At 43.0% G+C, this 21,358-nt stretch overlaps 1 protein-coding gene across 2 annotated transcripts; it reads right to left on the bottom strand.

The window, feature by feature from the left end:
• Nucleotides 1-920: 920 nt before the first annotated feature.
• Nucleotides 921-16,898, bottom strand: nat9 (N-acetyltransferase 9 (GCN5-related, putative)). 2 transcript variants are annotated; one of them, XM_060844620.1, is made up of 6 exons: nt 16,716-16,898; nt 6,710-6,819; nt 5,479-5,619; nt 4,505-4,564; nt 2,901-2,995; nt 921-1,727 (listed from the first exon to the last, which is right to left on the bottom strand). In XM_060844620.1, exons 1-6 carry the CDS (start codon nt 16,790-16,792, stop codon nt 1,614-1,616), a joined length of 597 nt encoding a protein of 198 aa, XP_060700603.1. In that variant the 5' UTR covers nt 16,793-16,898; the 3' UTR covers nt 921-1,613. The 2 variants fall into 2 exon arrangements, with proteins under 2 accessions (XP_060700603.1, XP_060700604.1); XM_060844621.1 differs by lacking the exon at nt 16,716-16,898 and adding an exon at nt 16,224-16,270.
• Between the last annotated feature and the right edge of the window lie 4,460 nt (nt 16,899-21,358).

The raw sequence follows: 21,358 nt of genomic DNA, 5'->3' as shown, positions 1-21,358 counted from the left end.
CATAGCGGCACAATGTGTTTTGGTGACATCTGTGTCATCATCAATCTCCGATATACGTACATTTCTCATAAGGTAATCACACCACGATGAATGACATCACTGCTTTACTGGTAGTCTTACTGCATTTGTGCATTTCGTGCAGACGCGATGAGATTGTGGTGATGTCATCACACCATGATGGAACAACATCATGCACGTTTTGGGCAGGTAAACAGCTTGCGAATTCAAATGACCTGAGCCCTAGCCACTGTCTTGTGCTGGCTGGCTGAAAGCAGTTTGAACCGGATCAGCTCAGAGGAAAACAAGGAAAGTGACATAAGGTACAAATCCTTATTTTGTGGAAGATATTTAGGAAATGCTACTGGTGTCCTTGGGCCAGAGCCAATAACAAAAAGACACAGGCTCGCTAAATGAGCCAGAACCAATGAGGAAAAGACACCACAGTTCTGAACGGTAAGAAGAAAGGAAAAAAAATGAAGGATTTCAGGCGTGCCAGCAGCGAAAACTCCAGAGTTTAACCTTTGGCGAAGCTGAGGACTCCATTCATGAAAGCATGGAGATTACACCAGAGAACCGATGGATCACGCCTGGTCAGCGTGAACTCCTATTCTCGGGTTTTTGCCTTTATTTTTGTTCACTGTTCAGAGAAAGTCTGAGAAACCTAGTGGTTGTGATCATAGATTTTAGTTTTGTATGAATTGCATGCATGCTTTTAACCTTTTCGTAACCAAAATATGTGAATTGTATGTCTGTTTTAACCAAACTAATAAAGTTAGTTTTTTTCAGTTGCTACAGATTTGACTCTTTTTCTCTTTGTGCCAAGTCAAAAGCTATTGTTGAGGGCAGTAACCGGGCAATAAATGGAAACCTTTCAGTGTGTCAGCACAGACAACCTAATAGATGAATATATCATTACAAAATCAGGTTTAAAAGTGATGGATTTATTGTGATTAAACTTGAACTGGCTGCTGAAAAAAAACTGCCCTCTGCTTCAAACTCTCCCACATTGTACTTCAGTTCTCACAGAAACAGATTTACTGGGCAGTGTTCTCCCAGCTATCTGTGTAAATAAAATGGGTGGAACATCTTGTCATATAGCTGTGGCTCTTAGTATAGAAATAAAAACACTGTACTTTCCTGCACTCACCACCATATAGATGAATACACGTTTACAGCGTCAGATGCCAAGGGCTTTCCAGAACCATGGTAACAGGCCATTCATCTTTTCAATTGAGCTGTGTACATTGTAATACAGTTCCAATGGAGAGTGAACCTGAGGGTGAACATTGGTTCAATGTAACACCCTACATTGCTCCTGATCAAAGCTCCAATCTCCCTGATCTGTGTAGCATAATGTGGCTAACCATTATTCACAAAACCAAGGCAGGGGAACTGCACAAAAGTCCTTTTTGTATTCCATTTAACATGGAGAGTACCTGTGATTCAGCAGTGAATAACAGGTTTTATTGATTTTATGATGCTGGAACAATTGCATTTATCCCAGCCACGTTTCAACATTATATGCTTTGAACAGCAAGAATAGACTTTTTTAGATAGTCATTCCACGCTCTCAGTCAGTGGGCTGCTGAATCTCCCAATGGCTCCTCCAGTTGCTAACTGTACTGCTTTTCCTCGACGTGACTCATTTGTTCAAGGAGCCACTTTCTCCTGCAGTTGTCCACAGTTAGACCGAGTGTTACTTCTTGAAAGACATCACTGACAGAAACCTCAAAATATCAGAAAACAAAACACTGTTAGGATATTTAAGGTGAAAGCCAGCACAATGTGAATGATGCAGTGTGGGGAGCACAGTTGTTGAGGTGGGGGAGTGCTCCGTTAATCCAGCTTCCTTTGTCCTGATAACAAATCCCAATCTAAAGGTCTTGGACAAGCATCAGAATAAATTTTATGCTTTTAATCTTTGTGTTGTTTATATAATAAAGATCATTACTGAAAAGAGAGCAGTTTCCATTTCTGATCTCTGAGCATGTGCTATCTACAGCAAGCAAAACTGCTTTTACACTCACTGAGCGCATCCAGGGTAGATGATGTACTGCTTGGATACAGAGTGGAACTCCTGGCACTGGTATAGCACAGGTCTGCTGTTACCCAGGGTGTGTGAAATGGGCAGTGCACCCATGGTCTTACTGAGATACCTGATCTCTAGCTTGAGCTGGAGCGCTACACTCAGCCCATGGCTTGTCAGCAGGCTGCAGAAAGGTATCCAATTGCAGTTTCTACTCTCAGTCACCGCTCCACTGGAAAACAATGTGTGGATGGGTCTAGAAAGGTTTAGCTTCTGCCCTGAACCTAACAACAGTCCCAATAACCTGCCAGATTCTATGTCCACATTCTATTCATTAAAACAAACACACTGGAAAGCTGGATAAATCCACGTACAGATATTGGGCAAAGGCCAGCACCTTTGGGAGAGATGACTGCAGATAACTGGAAAGCAAAATTCAACCTAAATCGATGTTATTCCAATTCTAGTCACTTAGCAGAAACAAGGCTATGCTGTTTGATTGCACAATAGGGACTGTAGAATCAGATATTTCAGTCGTGAAAACAGAAAATATTTTACACACAAAGGATGGTCAAAGTCAATTAATTGTAGATTTTAAAATTGAGGTGGGTAAATTTTCATTAACCAAAGGTAATAAAGATGGGCAAGGACAGGTAGGTGAAAGGTGGTTCACAGGGAAGCTGACATCTGAGTGAATAGTGGGGCAGGTTTAAGGGCTAAAAATGGTGACTCCTATTTCTATAAACTGAGTTTAACAGCATGGCATCTGACAACTGGTGTATTCATATAGATCTGACAGTTGGGTATAGCAGGAATAACCTGTCAAATTGTGATATTATTGGTGCTGGAAAGTTACAGGAATAAGGTGTCTTACCTCTTCAAAGTGAAAGTTTTGAAACATGGTAATGCTGATTTTATTTTCCAGGTTGATTTTAGCTTGGAATTTTTTTATCCCCAGTTTAGTGACTCCTGGGGAAAAAAAACATGAACAAATGTCAACCAGACAATCAGACAGAAGAGCACTCCGACTTCTTTTTTATCAAGATAGAGTTCATACACCTAGCTGACTCTGTTGTTTCCCTCAGGCCTGCCATCCCGTATGGTTCTCTCCCAGGTGCAGATTTAAGTCTAAATTTGTTAATTTCTTTTCTGTCATCAATGGTGCTCCCTTCATGCTCAACGTGCCCATGAATCCCATCTCCTTCTCCCAGTAACACCAAACTGCTGACCATCCAACATCCTTTCCTGGATCCGACATTAAATGATGCTGTTCATGCTTTTTTCTGCTAAGGTTCTGCCCCCTGTCCTTCAACTCCACTGTCAACCCTCCCTCTTTAAACAAACACCTCTTGACCTTTCTATTCTTACCTCATTCTATACTTTAAGACAGCTGTTAAAAAAATATGACCGCATGACATTACTTCGAATAAAATTGGGAAAGGTATCCCCCGTGTTTAGCTAATATCTATCCTTCAGTCAACATCACAAAAACAGATTATCTGTTTATCATCACAATACTGTTTGTGTGCTCTTGCTGCCTGCACACCGACACATTTCAACTGTCACAACACTTCAAAAAATACTTTATTGTCCACAAGCTCTTTGAGATATCCAGAGATAGTGAAAAGTGTTATGCAAATGCAACTTGAATTATCACTCAATCTCCAATCTCTCTTTCTTCGCCAATGTCTTTGTAAGCATTCTGTTACTGGCCAAATCAACCCATTTGCCTGTTGAATTGAGTGTAGATGGCAGATATGTTTGTGCAGTGCTGCTGATGGTTTAGCTGAAGGGTAATAAAGATAATAAGGAGCAAAGAATGTAACTGTAGGTCACAGGGGTGGTGACTAAGTTGGGAAGTAAAGAAGTCATTAGTAATGTACATTAGAGTCAAATATATTAGGAGTAGGGAAACATGTACAATGAGAGATGGATGGGTGATCAGAATCTTGGTAATTGAAGCTTTGTGCATGGTCGGGAAACAGCAAGATCACAGCAAGACTGCGGCTTTAACAGGACAGTTTACATGGAGAGTGCCTTTGAGAAAGACAATCTGGACAAAATTGCCAAAGATAAAGATGCCAACAATAAAGAAAAGTTTTCTGCTGAATACATCTCCCAAATAAGGAGTAATTATTCAGAAAAAGGTAATGTGCTCTGAAAGTTCAGATATATTGCTGTGAATGTCTTCACTATGTCAATTGTCTTTTTATACTGGTCCTTAAATAATTAGCCAAATAAAAAAGGGCTTATGCCCGAAACGTCGAATTTCCTATTCCTTGGATGCTGCCTAACCTGCTGTGCTTTAACCAGCAACACATTTTCAACTAATTAACCAAATAGTCAATTTTCAGAACCCAACAGTCTCAGTTGCTTTATAGAGCAACAGTAAGTTCTTTAATTTTAAAGAGGGACTAATAGCATTAAAGAAAACAACCACCACCCAGGATGCGATAACATTAACATGCATGTTCTCACCATAATACATCATCATCATCGTTGCTTCCTTGCCAAACCCCTTTCCTCTATAACTGGGCTCTACAGAAGGAGAACACACAATATTTGATATTATTAGAGAAGACAATGCATCACTAACATTACCATGAGGAACACACACAATACATGAGGAGAACTATCACATGTTAATATTTGCAAATGTACCCCCGGGAGTACATGAATTTCGGTAGAAGAGTTTGTAAGGGCACATCTTTATTTTCAGACTCAGAAGTGATGTAAGGAATCAGTTTTAGACCACTTCAGGTTCATTTACTTTAAGAAGCACATTTAAGTCTAAATTCTCTTAAACGTGTGCTAATTGTTCTTTACTGCCACTGAAACTCATGTAGTTAACTAACAAGGAGGATTCGTTAAAATTTTAATTGGACTTTTAAAATGAAAATCTTGCTTTTAATTTTTATCTTTTCTATATCTCTCCACCTTGGTTCAATTGTCCTTTTCCCCACTTTATTTCTCTTTCTGTGCCTGATTTGTTTCTGAATTCACTCATTCTAACCTAAACTTTCTTCAGTGTCATTGGATCAAAATCCTGGACTCCCTCTCTAATGGCATTGTGAGTGTACCTACAGTGGGTCAAGAAGGCAGCTCAGCACCATCTTCTCCAGAACAACTAGAGATGAACAATACCCACATCCCATAAATGATCTTAAAAAACATTCTTCTCAGTCTTTGGTCTGTGAGTTTCACAATCATTCAATCTAACCAGTTAAGGAAATGACAGTTTCTTGCCATTTTTATTTATGTCCCAGTTGTGTGGTCCCTCAGTTTTCAGTCTGCACTTCAAACAACTTGGAGTGAAAAGCATCACTAATGCTAAATGGACAAAGCCAAGTCTTACAAGTAGCAGGTGCCATTACTTATTACAACAGCACATTATGGCCGAGTATGAATACTGAATTACTGGAATCTTAGTGACAGTGTAACTTGTAGCTTACCTGCAATCATGATTTCAATCTCAGCGGTTGTGGGGTCTTCAGGATCTGTGAGAAACAGATTCACATCTCCCACCATGCAGTCCTCTTCTGTGCACAAACCACCCACCCATTTCAGCTTATCCAATACTATGAAGGTACACTCTGCCAAAATACAAGAACAGTATCACTATTCAGAATTTTAAATACAGACTGCACCACAAATTTTGGGATGGGGTGGCACACTCGTGCACACAATTGGCCTGTGGTTCAGTGTAAATTCTCAGACCATAATACATCACAATAATAGCACGTAGTTGTTAACAGTGTGAACAGCAATTTGAATAGCAGAATTTCACTGAAATCAGCAAGGCTTTCAAATTGATAAGTGTTGAACTGTACCAGCTGGCGCAATTTGGTGAAGACATCAACTTTGTATTTACTCCTATCACTTGCCTGATAAAGATTGACTGGTGGGGCCTTTATTCGAGAAATCACTATTTAGTGGTACATTTTGTTAAGTGTAGACTTGCCAGTTGTGGTTCAATGAAAAAGTCCACATTAATGATACAAATTATAACTTGGCATCAATGTTAATGCATTTATCATTACAGGTACTAATTAAATGCAACTTATTGTTGTTGATATGAATGATGTGTGTAGTGGGTTACAGAGTAGCCTTTTTACTCTGGAACCAGGTTCAAATTAGGCCAGGACTGATGGGATTCTAAGGGGTTCTAAGCATTCCAAACTAGTTCATATTAGATACAACACCACAATGGAAAAAATGACTCCAAAAACTGGACAGTGTGGGAGATTAAAAATTTTGCCTACTAAGATTCTAAACCCCCCTGGTTTAGGGGTGAGTGAGGACTGCAGATGCTGGAGATCAGAGTTCAGATTGTGGTGCTGGAAAAGCACAGCAAGCCAGGCAGCATCTGAGTAGCAAGGGAATCGATCTTTTGGGCATAAGCGCTTCGTCAGGAATGAGGCTGAGGGGTGTCACATTCCAACAACAGGATGATCCCTGATCTGTGCTGACATGCCTGATGCTGACCTTATGGGGGACTGAAATGGACAGATTTACGTCCTCTTGCATGAATATTCATCAGCTTGATGAACACATTTAAAGCACAGCCTGTACAAAACGTGTCTTGGGAATTGTACTGTCTCAATGAATGGAGATACAACTCTGTGTTGCTGACTTGCTCCCTGTCAGCTTGAGATGGCTTCAGTATCAGTAACGAGTCCTTACTGTCAGCATCGTCCTGCCAGTTTCTCTGCATCTGGTATTCCTGCTCCAAGGTAAGTGGCTCAGAGGCTGTCAGCTTCTGTAACTCCTCTGATTTCATCCATTGGTGGTACCTGTAAACAATTAAACATAACTCATCAACCAAATATAGTTTCTACAGTTATAACTGATAGGAGACAAGTAGTTGATAGGATTTTCTTCATAAAAATGCAAGAAGTGACATTTTTGTGATAATGGTCTTGGAGAAGCAATTCAGAATCTCAGGTCAATGTTCTGGGGTCATAGGTTTAAATCATGACAGCTGGTGAAATTTGAATTCAATAAAACCCTGAAATAAAGAGTTAGCCTAATGGCAACTATGTCGATGAGTGTAAAAGCCCACCTGGTTCACTAATATCCCTTAGGGGAGGAAATAAGTTCTTGTCTAGTCTATCCCGTGTGTGCCTTCAGACTCACATGAAGATTGTTGAATCTTAATTACTCTTTGGGTATGAGGGATAGGCAATACATACTGGCTGAGCCAGTAACACTAACAAGAATGAACTAAAAATAATAATATTCTCAAAAAGCATAACCTTGTTTTCAAAAAGCATTCATCTTAGGTCATTGAACATCTTAACTTTACTGTATTGCAAATACAGGGAGAGGGAGGCTGAGTTGCTTTAACTGCCTGTCTCATTTTTGTAACATTAATGCATGTATGCATCAGAACAGCTGTAAATTTGGACTCTCACATAACTGATTATAACTGCTCCATATCAGCAGCTTTGCCTTCAGAACTGCTTGGCCTTTCTACCTTTTTCCTATTTTATAACTTTCCTTAAAGCCTCCTCCCTCTTTCAGCAAACATTTAATCACGTCCTAATATGTAGATTGATGTGAAACTTTGTTTCAGAAGGTCCCGTGACGCACCTGGAGTCATTTCCAAATTGCTGATTCTTCACTGGGAGTACGCTTAAACATTTTAAATGGGACAGAAAATGCTGAAAAGACTCAACGGGTCTGCAGTGCATGTAGACAAGTTTTTGCAGCACTCTGTTTTATGGCAAGACAATAGACAATAGGTGCAGGAGTAGGCCATTCTGCCCTTCGAGCCTGCACCACCATTCAATATGATCATGGCTGATCATCCTTAATCAGTATCCTGTTCCTGCCTTATCCTCATAACCCTTGATTCCACTATCCTTGAGAGCTCTATCCAACTCTTTCAAAAATGAATCCAGAGACTGGAGCAGAGCATTCCACACAGCCACCACTCTCTGGGTGAAGACGTTTCTCCTCATCTCTGTCCTAAATGGTCTACTGAAGTTAGTTTCTACACTAAGATTGTCAGGAAGGGTAGTGAACATTTCTCCCTCTGCACAAGCTGCTGGGGTTCTCCAGCGCACTCTGTTCAGGAGGAACCTGCAGCTGGACTGATCTGGGACCAATGGCCTCGTAGCAAGACTAAACAGGGTGGTCACAAGGAGTTTAAACAACTAAATTTGAAGTGGAGGGAGCTACATCAGGTATGTCAAGGTAATGGCAAAACTATAAGAAGTGTATTGAATAAACCAGAAGAGAGAAATAATAAACGGGTAAATAAAGTGTCATTGCCAAGGGGCCAGTGACAGTGTATAGCCTATATCTGAATGCACACAATGTAAGGAATAAAGTTAATGTGCTACTGGCACAAATTCAAATTGAAGATTATGATATTGTAGCCATGACTGAGACATGGCTGCAAGATGATCAGGATTGGGAAGTAAACATACCAAGATACAAGGTTTACTGGCTGGAGTTTGGTCTGCTTTCCTTTATTGGTCAGAGTATTGAGTACAGGAGTTGGAAGGTCATGTTGCAGGTGTACAGGGCATTGGTTAGGCCACTGTTGGAATATTATGTGCAATTCTGGTCTCCTTCCTAGCGGAAAGATGTTGTGAAACTTGAAAGGGTTCAGAAAAGATTTACAAGGATATTACCAGGGATGGAGGATTTGAGCTACAGGAAGAGGCTGAACAGGCTGGGGCTGTTTTCCCTGGAGCGTCGGAGGCAGAGGGGTGACCTTATAGAGGTTTACAAAATTATGAGGGGCATGGATAGGATAAATAGGCAAAGTCTTTTCCCTAGGGTCGGGGAGTCTAGAACTAGAGGGCATAGGTTTAGGGTGAGAGGGGAAAGATATAAAAAGAGACCTAAGGGGCAACTTTTTCACACAGAGGGTGGATTGTGTATGGAATGAGCTGCCAGAGGATGTGGTGGAGGCTGGTACAATTGCAACATTTAAGAGGCATTTGGATGGGTATATGAATAGGAAGGGTTTGGAGGGAGATGGACTGGGTGCAAGCAGGTGGGACTAGGTTGGGTTGGGATATCTGGTCTGCATGGACGGGTTGGACAGTAGGGTCTGTTTCCATGCTGTACATCTCTATGACTCTATGACAGGGAGATGGTACAACCTTACTGATCAGAAACAAAATTACTTCAATGTTGTGAGAGGATATAATGAGGATAAAGTGGTGACTGTATGGGTGGAACTGAGGGACAGTAAGGGATCTAAAACTGTAATAGGTATTGTGTACAGACTCACGGGTAGTAACACTAGACTGTATAAATGCAGACTTTAGCTGAGTATGGGTAGTATTAATAGGGGATACTAATTCTAGCACAGATTGAGAGAAGCAGATGAGCACCTGTCAGAAAAGTAGTGAAGTTCTGGAGTGTGTCCAGGTTAGTTTCCAACGCAATATGTCCTGGATGCAATAAAGGGACAAGCAATATTGGATTTAGTAATGGGCTGGAATTAATTAATAATTAACTGTACATGAACATTTATTAAATAATAATAAGATAATTGAGTTAAATGTAACATTTGAAAGTGTAAAGCATGAATTAGCTCCCAGAGTTTTAGGTTTAGGGAATACTGTTTTTAATGAAATGAGACAGAGACTACCCACAATAAACAGGGAAAATCTGCTAATAGGTAAAGCAACTGAAGAACAATGTGTAGAACACAAGACAAAACCAGTTTATACCCCTGAAAGGGAAAAGCTTCACTCACTGGAAAAATAGCCAAGGACAATAAAGAGACAAAAGACAGCATGAAAGTAAGAAAGCTTACAAAAATGCAAAAATCAGCACAGATCTTGCTGAATGAGAAAGTTACAAAGACCAACAAAGAGCTACAAAGTAGCTGCTAAAAGGGATTAGGAAAGGAACATTGATGTGAGTAAGAAGAAATTTTATAGTTAAATAAATAGAAAGCAGGTGGTGAGGAGCAATGCTGGCTAACTAAAGACTGAAAGTGGGGTATTGTCAATAACTATACATTGCCTCAGTATTTATAGTAGGAAAGGAGGATAGCTTGCCAGATGCATTGAGGATATTAGTAGTGCATCGAGAACACGGACTGAATAGAATTAATGCAAGTAAAACATTGATAATAAGAATTTAAAGAGTGGCGAATCCTCAGCAGCTGCTGGTTTCTACCCGATGGCATTAAAGCAAGTCGGGGAGCCCACTGAAGATGCTGAATTACAATCTTTCAGGATTAAGGAGTCACCCCCCTGGATTAGACATTTGCACATGTCACTCTGCTTTTTAAGAAGGGCAACAGAGGAAAACCATAGGATTATAAATCAGTTAGCTGAATACTGTGGTTGGAAAATTGTTGGGAGTCTATAGTGAAAGACGGGGGTAAGTGAACACTTTGAAAATGTTCAGCTAATCAGGGCGAGCCACAATTTATTCATGACAGGTAAGTCATGACTGAGAAACCTCACAGAACTTTTTGAAGCGGTGACTATGGTAGTAGGTAGGACTACATGGACTTCCAAAAGGTATTTGATCAAGTTGTACATAAGAAAGAATCTATTAACATAGGTAGAGGCTGACAGAATGGAGGGCAAATTACAGGCATAGCTGGGAGACTGGTTGAGGGGCAAGGATCTGTGTTAGGGCCTCAGTTATTTACATTATTTATTAATGACTTGGATAATGACATAGAAAGTTTATATCCAAATTTGCTAATGACACAAAGTTAGGTGGCATTGTAGATAATGTAAATGACAGCATAAAAGGGATATTAACAAACTAACTGAACAGTCAAAACTGTGGCAAATGGAGTTTAATGTAAGTGTCAGCTTGTCCATTTTGAACTGAGAAAGAAACCAAAAATTGCTGGGAAAACTCAGGAGATCTGGCAGCATCCATGGAGAGAAAGTAGAGTTAATGTTTCAAGTCCAATGACCCTTCTTCAGATTGAAGTAGATCACGATACTTTCTTGATGGTATGAAGTTAAATACAATGGATGTCCAAAGAGACTTGAGGTTCAGGTAAATGATTCTTTAAAATGTCATAAACAGTGCAGAAAAGAAGTCAATAAATTTAATGGAATGCTGACCTTTATATCTAGAGTACTGGAGTACATGCAGAAGTTACGCTGCAGGTATACAAAACTTTGGTGAGACGCCACTTGGTGTACTATGAGCAGATCTGAGCACCATCCCTGAGGAAGGATATACTGGCCTTGGAGGGAGTACAACGTATATTTAAAAGAATGATACCTGGATTTCAAGGATTAAGTTATCAGGAGAGGTTACAAGAATTAGGCCTGTTTTCTCTAGAATTTAGAAGTTTTAGGGGTGATCTGATGGATTTTCAGATATTAAAACAGGTAAAGACAAGAGTAGATAAAGATAACTATTTCCACTGGTTAGGGATTCTAGAACTTCAGGCATTATCTGAGAAATAGGGTCAGACTGTTCAGCAGAAATGTTAGGAAGCACTTTGTGCTGAACTTCAGGAGATGGAAGAGATATTACATGGATATTTCACATCAGTCTTTACTGTGGAGAAAGAAAGAGAGTCTAGGAAATAAATATTGATGTTTTGAAAACAGATCACATTACAGAAGAGGAAGTGTTGGTGATCTTAGAAAACATTAAGGGAACAGCCAGGGAATTTAAACTGTGGGACCTGACCAAATGTATCCCAGGATGTTGTGGGAAGTTAGGAAGGAGATTGCAGGGCCCCTAACAGAAATATTTGTATTATTTATAACCACTGGTGAAGAGCTAGAAGATTGAAGGATGGCTAATGTTATGCTTTTATTTAAGAAAGACTGTGAGGAGAAGCCCTGGAACTAAAGACCTGAGTCCGACATCGGTGGTGGATAAGTTGTTGGAGGAGATTCTGAAAGATAGGATTTAAATGTAATTGGAGAGGCAAGGAATGATTAAGGAGAATTAGCATGGTTTTGTGTGAGTGAATACATATCTCTCAAACTTGATTTGAGTTTTTTGAGGAAGTAATCCAAAAGATTGATGAGGGCAGAGTGGTAGACATTATTTACTTGGAGTTTAGGAAAGTCATTGCCAAGGTTCCTCACGGCAGATGAAATAGTAAAGTTAGATCACATGGGATTTAGAGTTTTTGTTGCAAACGTTTCGTCCCCTTTCTAGGTGACATCTTCAGTGCTTGGGAGCCTCCTGTGAAGCGCTTCTGTGCGGATTCCTCCGGCATTTGTACTGGTTTGAATCTGCCGCTTCCGGTTGTCAGTTGCTGTCCGCTGCAGTGGCCGGTATATAGGGTCTAGGTCGATGTGTCTGTTGATAGAATTTGTGGATGAGTGCCATGCCTCTAGGAATTCCCTGGCTGTTCTCTGTTTGGCCTGCCCTATAATAGTGGTGTTGTCCCAATCGAATTCGTGTTGTTTGTCATCTGAGTGTATGGCTACTAGGGATAGCTGGTCGTGTCATTTCGTGGCCAGTTGGTGTTCATGGATGCGGGTTGTTAGCTGTCTTCCTGTTTGTCCTATGTAGTGTTTTGTGCAGTCCTTGCTTGAAGAAACTGAAACACCTGATCAGCGGATCCAGACACTCTATACAGTCAACACAAGAATTCCTGGACATCATCAGAAATATACACATAGACAAGGAAGAAACCATGGTCTCATTCGATGTAACGGCACTGTTCACTTCTTTTGACAAAACCCTAGCCTGAGAAACAATATCCAACCTGCTGGACATACACAACAGACAACAGGATGCTGAACCTACTAACAAAGACGGCACACTTAAACTACTGGACCTATGCCTCACAACACACTTCACATTCAACAACCAGATATACGAACAAATCAATGGAACACCCATGGGCTCACCGATCTCCGGACTCATAGCAGAAGCAGTAATGCAAAGGTTAGAAAAAAAACAGTTCTAACGCAATTACAACCCAAACTCTGGGTCAGATACGTGGACGACACCTTTGTAATCATTAAAAACACAAAAATAGAGAACACACACCGGATCATCAACGCCACAAAGGAATCCAATTCACGAGAGAGGAAGAAAAGGACAACCAGCTCCCATTCCTAGACGTGATGGTACAGAGAACACCGAACGGAGAATTCACAACGAAGGTATACAGGAAAGCCACACACACAGACCAAGTCCTGAACTATGAAAGCAACACACACAAACGAAGTTGCATCAGGACATTATTCAAAAGGGTCACAACACACTGCAGCACACCAGAACTACAAAAAGAGGAAGAAGAGCACCTATACAAGGTATTCACCAAGAACGGATAGCTGCGCAATTTAATCAACAGATGCCTTGGGGAAAGACAACGAAATGAGGACATGCCACAACCCAAAGGACTGGCCACACTCCCATACATCAGGAGCATCTCTGAACTGACAGCCAGGCTGCTGCGACCACTAGGACTCATAACAGCACACAAACCAACAGCCACTCTCAGACAACAACTCACCAGAATGAAGAACCCGATACCCAGCATGAGCAAAACCAATGTAGTGTACAAAATCCCATGCAAGGACTGCACAAAACACTACATAGGACAAATAGGAAGACAGCTAACAACCCGCATCCATGAACACCAACTAGCCACGAAACAACACGTCCAGCTATCCCTAGTAGCCATATACTCAGATGACAAACAACACGAATTTGATTGGGACAACACCACTATTATAGGGCAGGCCAAACAGAGAACAGCCAGGGAATTCCTAGAGGCATGGCACTCATCCACAGATTCTATCAACAGACACATCGACCTAGACCCTATATACCGGCCACTGCAGTGGACAGCAACTGGCAACCGGAAGCGGCAGATTCAAACCAGTATAAATGCCGGAGGAATCAGCACAGAAGCGCTTCACAGGAGGCTCCCAAGCACTGAGTATGTCACCTAGAAAGGGGACGAAACGTTTGCAACAAAAACTCCCAGCTTGGCGAACAGAACCACAACAACATAGGAAGGATATTATTAAACTGGAGAGGGGTCAGAAAAGATTTACCACGATGTTACTGGGAATGAAGGTATAAGAAATGACTGGGTCTTTTTTCACTGGATCATAGGAGATCAAGGGATAAACTTATAAAAGGTTTATAAATAATGAGGGGCATACATAGGGAAGATACCTTTGCTATACACCTTAAGGTATGGGATTTCAAAACTAGGGGGCATATTTTTCAGAGAGGAGAAAAATTTAAAAAGGACATGAGTGGAAACTTTTTTTTACACACAGTGTGGTTAGTGTGTGGGATGAACTGCCAGAGGAAGCGGTGGATGCAGGTACAGTTACATCTAAAAGACATCTGGATATGTACATGAATAGGAAATGATTGGAAGAATACGGGCCAAATGCAGACAGGTGGGACTAGTGTAGTTTGGGAACACAGTCGGCATGGACTAGTTGGACCAAAGGGTCTGTTTCCATGCTGTGTGACTCTTTGATGTACAAACAATGGGAGATGTTTGGAACTCTCTTCCACAAACACCAGTGGACAAATGATTAATTGTTAATTTAAATCAGAGATAGACTTTTTTTGTGAAGCAAAGATATTATGGGGTATGGGCCAAAGGCAGCTATACGAAGAGGCAACACATCAGCCATAATTTCATAAGGACATGGAACAATACAGTGTAGGAACAGGCCCTTCAGCCTACTATGTCTGCGCTGGCCATGATGCTATTCTAAACTAACCCTATCTACCTGCACATCATCTACATCCCTCTAATCCCTGCCTGTTCATGTTTCAATCTAAAAGCCTCTTATACATTGCTATTGTGTCCTTCTAGACATCTACCTGTTTTTAAAAAATTGCTTCGCACATCTCCTTTAAACTTTCCCCCATTACCTTAAACTTTTGCCACTTTCAGGGAGCTTTGCACTCCAAGATCTCACTGTATATCAATGCTCCTAAGGATCCTGCCATTTACTGTACAGGTTGTTCTGCTATAACGCCACAGTTGTGTTCCTCTGTAACCTCGCTCAATAGAAAATTGCTATTCTCGTTTAGTACCAAGTTCATGCTATCCAAACCATGTCCACAATTTGTCAATTGCATTATAGCCAATTTGCATTGACAAAATGTGTGTTATACTGGAACGACTGTAAACTTTGCTCTTGCGTTTGAACTCCCAAAATGCATCACCTCTCACTTGTCTGGATTAAACTTCACCTGCCACTTCTCCTTCCAACTTTCCAACAGATCTATTTCCTGTTTTATCCTTTAACAACTCACCTCACTAACCGTAACTCCACCATTTTCATGTCATCTGTAAATTTAGTAATCAGACTATCCACATTTTCATCTAAATCATATATCCCAGCACTGATCATTGTGGAATACCCTCTGTTTCAAATTACCAACTGACCATGCATCCCACATGACTTTATCTTCTGGACCAGCTTACCATTAGGGATCTTGTCAAATGATAAGCGATGTCCATGGAGACAACATTCATTGCCCTATCCTCAATCATCTTTTGTCATTTCCTCAAAAAACTTAATCAAATTTGTGAGACAACACCTCTGCCCGCAGAAACCATACTGACGAGCCTTAGTAAGTCCATATTTTTCCAAATGCAAGTAAATCCTATCACTGGCGCATCATTTCCCAATTATACCTGTTACCCTTCTTAAACAAAGGAATAACATTGGTTATTCTCCAGCCTCACCTGTGGCAAAGACCTGTGTCAAGGTCCCAGCAATCTCCTCCCTTGCTTCCCTCAGTATCCTGAGATAGATCCCATCAGTCCCTGAGGGCTTATCTACCATAATACTTTCAAAACACCCATCATCCCCTCCTTCTTAATATCAACACCCTCCAGAATATTAACATACCCCTCTCTCATCTAATCATCACCCCTGTTATTCTCTTTAGTGAATACCCATGTGAAATACTCATTAAGAACCTCAGCCTCCTGCTCCACACTTGGGTAAACATGGGAATCTAAGAGTGGACCTACACTTTCTAAGCTACCTCCTTGGATTGTAGCACAGGTTGGAGGGGATGGATGACCTACCCCCGTTCCTATTATTGCTCCTCAGGGAGGGGAGGTCACCAGGGGAACCAATGGTCCATGGTAAAAACAATGACTGCAGATGCTGGAAACCAGATTCTGGAGTAGAGTGGTGCTGGAAGAGCACAGCAGCTCAGGCAGCATCCGAGGAGCAGGAAAAAGCCCTGATGGTCCATGGTGCTTGGGGTGGAAGGAATTATTTACCACGGTCTGTATCACAAAAGCACCCGCCAGCGGGATCGCGCATCGTGCCCTGCCCAACAGAGAGCGCGCTCTCAACCAACGCCATTGACCGGGGGCGCGCTCTCAGCCAACGTCATCTACCCAGGGTCGCGCTCTCAGCAAACACCATCGACCGGGGGCGCGCTCACAGCCTACGTCATTGATCAAGGGTCGCGATCTCAGTCAATGCCATTGATCGGGAGCGCGCTCGCATCTAACGCCATTGACCGGGATCGCGCTCGCGTATCACGTCATTGACCGGGATCGCGCAAGCGTATCACGTCATTGACCGGAATCGCGCTCGCGTCTGAGGTCATCGATCCAGGGACGCGCTCACAGCCAACGCCATTGACCGGGAGCGCGCTCGCAGATAACGTCATCGATCCAGGGTCGCGCTCGCAGCCTACGCCATTTTTCCGGGGGCGCGCACGCGACCAACGCCTCAGGCCGCGCCGACTCAACGGGATTGCCGACCTGAGGACGTGCCGTGCAGTGTACGGGACCAGCGCCACCAGTCGGCCCTGCAGCACCACCGCCTGATTCAGCCGCATCGCGCCCCGGTGGCCGGTCACTGCGCAGGCCCGGTACGGCCGGGCGGCCCCGCTTGCGCAGGCGTAGTGCCGGAGGAGGACGAGCGGAGCGTCCGTCTGGTCACGTGGCGATTGGGGCGCATGCTCGGACGGAGCGCGCGGAAGGAGGTTGTCATGTGGAATGATGTGGATCTCCTCAGGGACTCCCTCACCCTTCACAGAGACAGTCAGCTGTATCATCCAGACACACCAGACTGAGCTGGATTCTCACCATGTGGAGAGAGAGCTGAGCTCAAAGCCTTCATGAGTAACAGAGCTCAGCCTGGCTGACCCTGCCCATATTCATCTTTACTGAAGTCTGGGTCAGTAGTGCTGGAAGCATCCAACAAGCAGCGAAATCGACGTTTCGGGCAAAAGCCCTTCACCAGGAATAAAGGCAGTGAGCCTGAAGCTGGAGAGATAAGCTAGAGGAGGGTGGGGGTGGGGAGAAAGTAGCATAGAGTACAATGGGTGAGTGGGGGAGGGGATGAAGGTTATAGGTCAGGGAGGAGAGGGTGGAGTGGATAGGTGGAAAAGGAGCTAGGCAGGTAGGACAAGTCCGGACAGGTCATGGGGACAGTGCTGAGCTGGAAGTTTGGAACTAGGGTGAGGTGGGGGAAGGGGAAATGAGGAAACTGTTGAATTCCACATTGATGCCCTGAGGTTGAAGTGTTCCGAGGCAGAAGATGAGGCGTTCTTCCTCCAGGCGTCTGGTGGTGAGGGAGCAGCGGTGAAGGAGGCCCAGGACCTCTATGTCTTCGGCAGAGTGGGAGGGGCATTTGAAATGTTGGGCCACGGGGCGGTGTGGTTGATTGGTGCGGATGTCTCGGAGATGTTCCCTAAAGCGCTCTGCTAGGAGGCGTCCAATCTCCCCAAGGTAGAGGAGACTGTATCGGAAGCAACAGATACAATAAATGATGTTAGTGGATGTGCAGGTAAAACTTTGGATGTGGAAGGCTCCTTTAGGGCCTTGGATAGAGGTGAGGGAGGAGGTATGGGCACAGGTTTTACAGTTCCTGCGGTGGCAGGGGAAAGTGCCAGGATGGGACGGTGGGTTGTAGGGGGGCGTGGACCTGACTAGGTAGTCACGGAGGGAACGGTCTTTGTGGAAAAGGGTGGGGAGGGAAATATATCCCTGGTGGTAGGGTCCGTTTGGAGGTGGCGGAAATGTCGGCGGATGATTTGGTTTATGCAAAGGTTGGTAGGGTGTAAGATGAGCACCAGGGGCGTTCTGTCCTTGTTACAGCCGGAGGGGTGGGGTCTGAGGGCGGAGGTGCGGGATGTGGACGAGATGCGTTGGAGGGCATCTTTAACCACGTGGGAAAGGAAATTGCAGTCTCTAAAGAAGGAGGCCATCTGGTATGTTCTGTGGTGGAACTGGTCCTCCTGGGAGCAGATATGGCGTAGACTGAGGAATTGGGAATACAGGATGGCATTTTCGCAGGAGGTAGGGTGGGAAGAGGTGTAATCCAGGTAGCTGTGAGAGTCGGTGGGTTTGTAAAAAATGTCGGTGTCATTAATGGGGATAGAGAGGGCCAGGAAGGAGAGGGAGGTGTCAGAGATGGTCCAGGTAATTGCCTAACCTCCTGAAACTACCCTGTCAGAAAGTTTTTAGGGAGTTAAAAATCTGCATTTATAGGCCCAAAGTGACAACATAATGATCGGAAATGGGAGACTAGGATGTATGCACTTTAAATGGGGAGTTGGCAGGATGATAACTTGGTGGAGAGGTTTTACATGTGTGTGTGTTGAACAGACTCTGGCAGCATTCAGGTCGGCTATAATGTGATAAAAGTGGATGTATGTGCACAAGACCAATTTGATGCCAATGCTGCCATTTGCAACAGCACTCCAGCCAAAACCATGTTATAAATCATGACAGTGAACAGGTGTAAAACATTAGAAGGTATTCCCTCTCACCAGCATGTCTTGAGTGGGTCTGACGCTATTTACAGATTAGCTGCTGAATAATCCCTTACAACTGCTCGTTCAGTTACATTTAACAAGTTTCTTTACGCTTTACAAAGGTGAGAATGTTCTTTAAGTGTGGTCTCTCTGCCAATGAAGCATCTGTTTACTTAAAAACAGTGTACCAAGTTTTTACTGGATGTGAGTGATCCAGTAGGTCTTCCTCTAGGAATCTGTAATGATTGGAAGAATGAAGAGAGGAGTTACACAGGGTGGTACAGGCTATTAGAAGAGAGGGGAGGAAGAAGAAAATACAGGCTCTTAGTAGGAAGCAAGATCTGCCACAGTAAATTTTCTAATCTCAACTTTAGTGAGGACTAACTAATAAATTGTCTTTATTTTATATTCACTCAAGGGACATTTGTCACTGGCTGGCCAGAATTTATTGCCTGTCCCTAGTTGCCCTTCAGAAGGTGATGGTGAGCTGACTTCCAAAACTGCTGTAATCCATGTGCTGTAGGTAGAATCACAATGCCTTTATGGAGGGGCTTCCAGGAGTTTAACCCAATGACAGAAATATATTTCTAAGTCAGGATGGTGAGTGAGTTGGAGGGGAACTTGCAGGTGATTGTGTTCCATGTATCTGCTGTCTTTGTCTTTCTAGGTGGAAATGGTCATGGGTTTGAAAGGTGCTGCTGGTGAATTTTTGCAGTGCAGCTTGTGGATAATACACACAACTATTGTTGACTGTTGGTAGAGGGAATGGATGTTTGTAGCTGTGGTACCATTCAAGCAGGCTGCATTGTCCTGGCTAGTGTTGAGGTTTTGAGTATTGTTGGAACTGCACCCATCCAGGAGAATTCTATTACATTCTTGACTTCTACCATTGTAGATGACAGGCTTTGGGGAGTCAGGGAGTGAGTTAATCTCTGCAGTTTTCCTACTCTCTGACCTGCTCTTATAACCATATGTGATTATATGGTGGGTCCAGTTGAGTTTCTAGTCAATGGTAACCTCCAGGATATTGATAGTGGGGGAATTCACTGGTGGTAACACCATTGAATGTCAAGAGGTGGTGGTTAGATTGTCTCTTATTGGAGATGGCCACTGCTGGCTTTTATGTGGCGCATATGTTATTTATCCCTTGTCACCCCAAGCCTGGATATTATCCAGATCTTGTTGCATTTGAGTATGAACTGCTTCAGTATCTGAGAAGTCGTAAATAGAGACATACAGCATGGAAACAGACTCTTCGGTCCAACCCGTCCATGCCTACCAGATATCCCAACCCAATCTAGTCCCACCTGCCAGCATCCGGCCCATATCCCTCCAAACCCTTCCTATTCATATATCCATCCAAATGCCTCTTAAATGTTGCAATTGTACCAGCCTTCACCACATCCTCTGGCAGCTCATTCCATACATGTATCACCCTCTGCATGAAAAAGTTGCCCCTTAGGTCTCTTTTATATCTTTCCCCTCTCACCCTAAACTTATGCCCTCTAGTTCTCGACTCCCCAACCCCAGGGAAAAGACTTTGTCTATTTGTGCTATCCATGGCCCTCATAATTTTGTAAACCCCCTTATCCTCCGATGCTCCAGAGAAAACAGCCCCAGCCTGTTCGGCCTCTCCCCTAGCTCAGATCCTCCAACCCTGGCAACATCCTTGTAAATCTTTTCTGAACCCTTTCAAGTTTCACAACATCTTTCTGATAGGAAGGAGACCAGAATTGCACGCAATATTCAAATAGTGGCCTAACCAATGTCCTGTACAGCCGCAACATGACCTCCCAACTCGTGTGCTCAATACTCTGACCAATAAAGGAAAGCATACCAAATGCCTTCTTCACTATCCTATCTACCTGCGACTCCACTTTCAAGGAGCTATGAACCTACACTCTAGGGCTCTTTGTTCAGCAACACTCCCTAGGACCTTACCATTAAGTGTATAAGTCCTGCTAAGATTTACTTTCCCAAAGTGCAGCAGCTCACATTTATCTGAATTAAATTCCATTTGCCACTTCTCAGCGCATTGGCTCATTTGGTCCAGATCCTGTTGTAATCTGAGGTAACTGTCTTTGCTGTCCATTACACCTCCAATGATGCTGAACATTGTACTATCATTAGCAAACAACCTCCCTTCTGACTTTATGATGGAGGGGAAAGTTATTGATGAAGCAGCTCAAGATGATGGTTGATAAACTTCCGCAGAGATATCCTGGAGCAGAGATGATTGATCCCCAACAAACAAGACCATTTTCCTACGTGCCAGTTATGACTTCAACTACTTGAGAGTTTGCCCCCTGATACCCCTATATTCTTGTTTTGCTCAGGCACCTTGATGCCACACTTGCTAAAATGCAGCTTTGATGTCAAGGGCTGACACACTCACTTCACCTCTGGAATTCAGCTCTTTTGTGCACTTTTGAGCCAAGGCTGTAAGATCAGGTGCTGTGTGCCCTGGAGGAACCCAAACTGGGTGTTGCTGAGCAGGTACTGCTTGATAGCACCTTTGACACCTCCCATCACTTTATTAATGATTGAGAATAGATTGCTGGTGTGATAATTAGCCGGGTTGAGTTTATCCTGGCTTTTATGTACAGTTCACTACTGGGTAATTTTTCACATTGTTGGGTGGAT

This window comes from Hemiscyllium ocellatum, chromosome 25 (genome assembly GCF_020745735.1).
Source record: "Hemiscyllium ocellatum isolate sHemOce1 chromosome 25, sHemOce1.pat.X.cur, whole genome shotgun sequence".
NCBI lineage: Eukaryota > Metazoa > Chordata > Chondrichthyes > Orectolobiformes > Hemiscylliidae > Hemiscyllium > Hemiscyllium ocellatum.
This window is presented reverse-complemented; position numbering and strand designations above follow the sequence as displayed.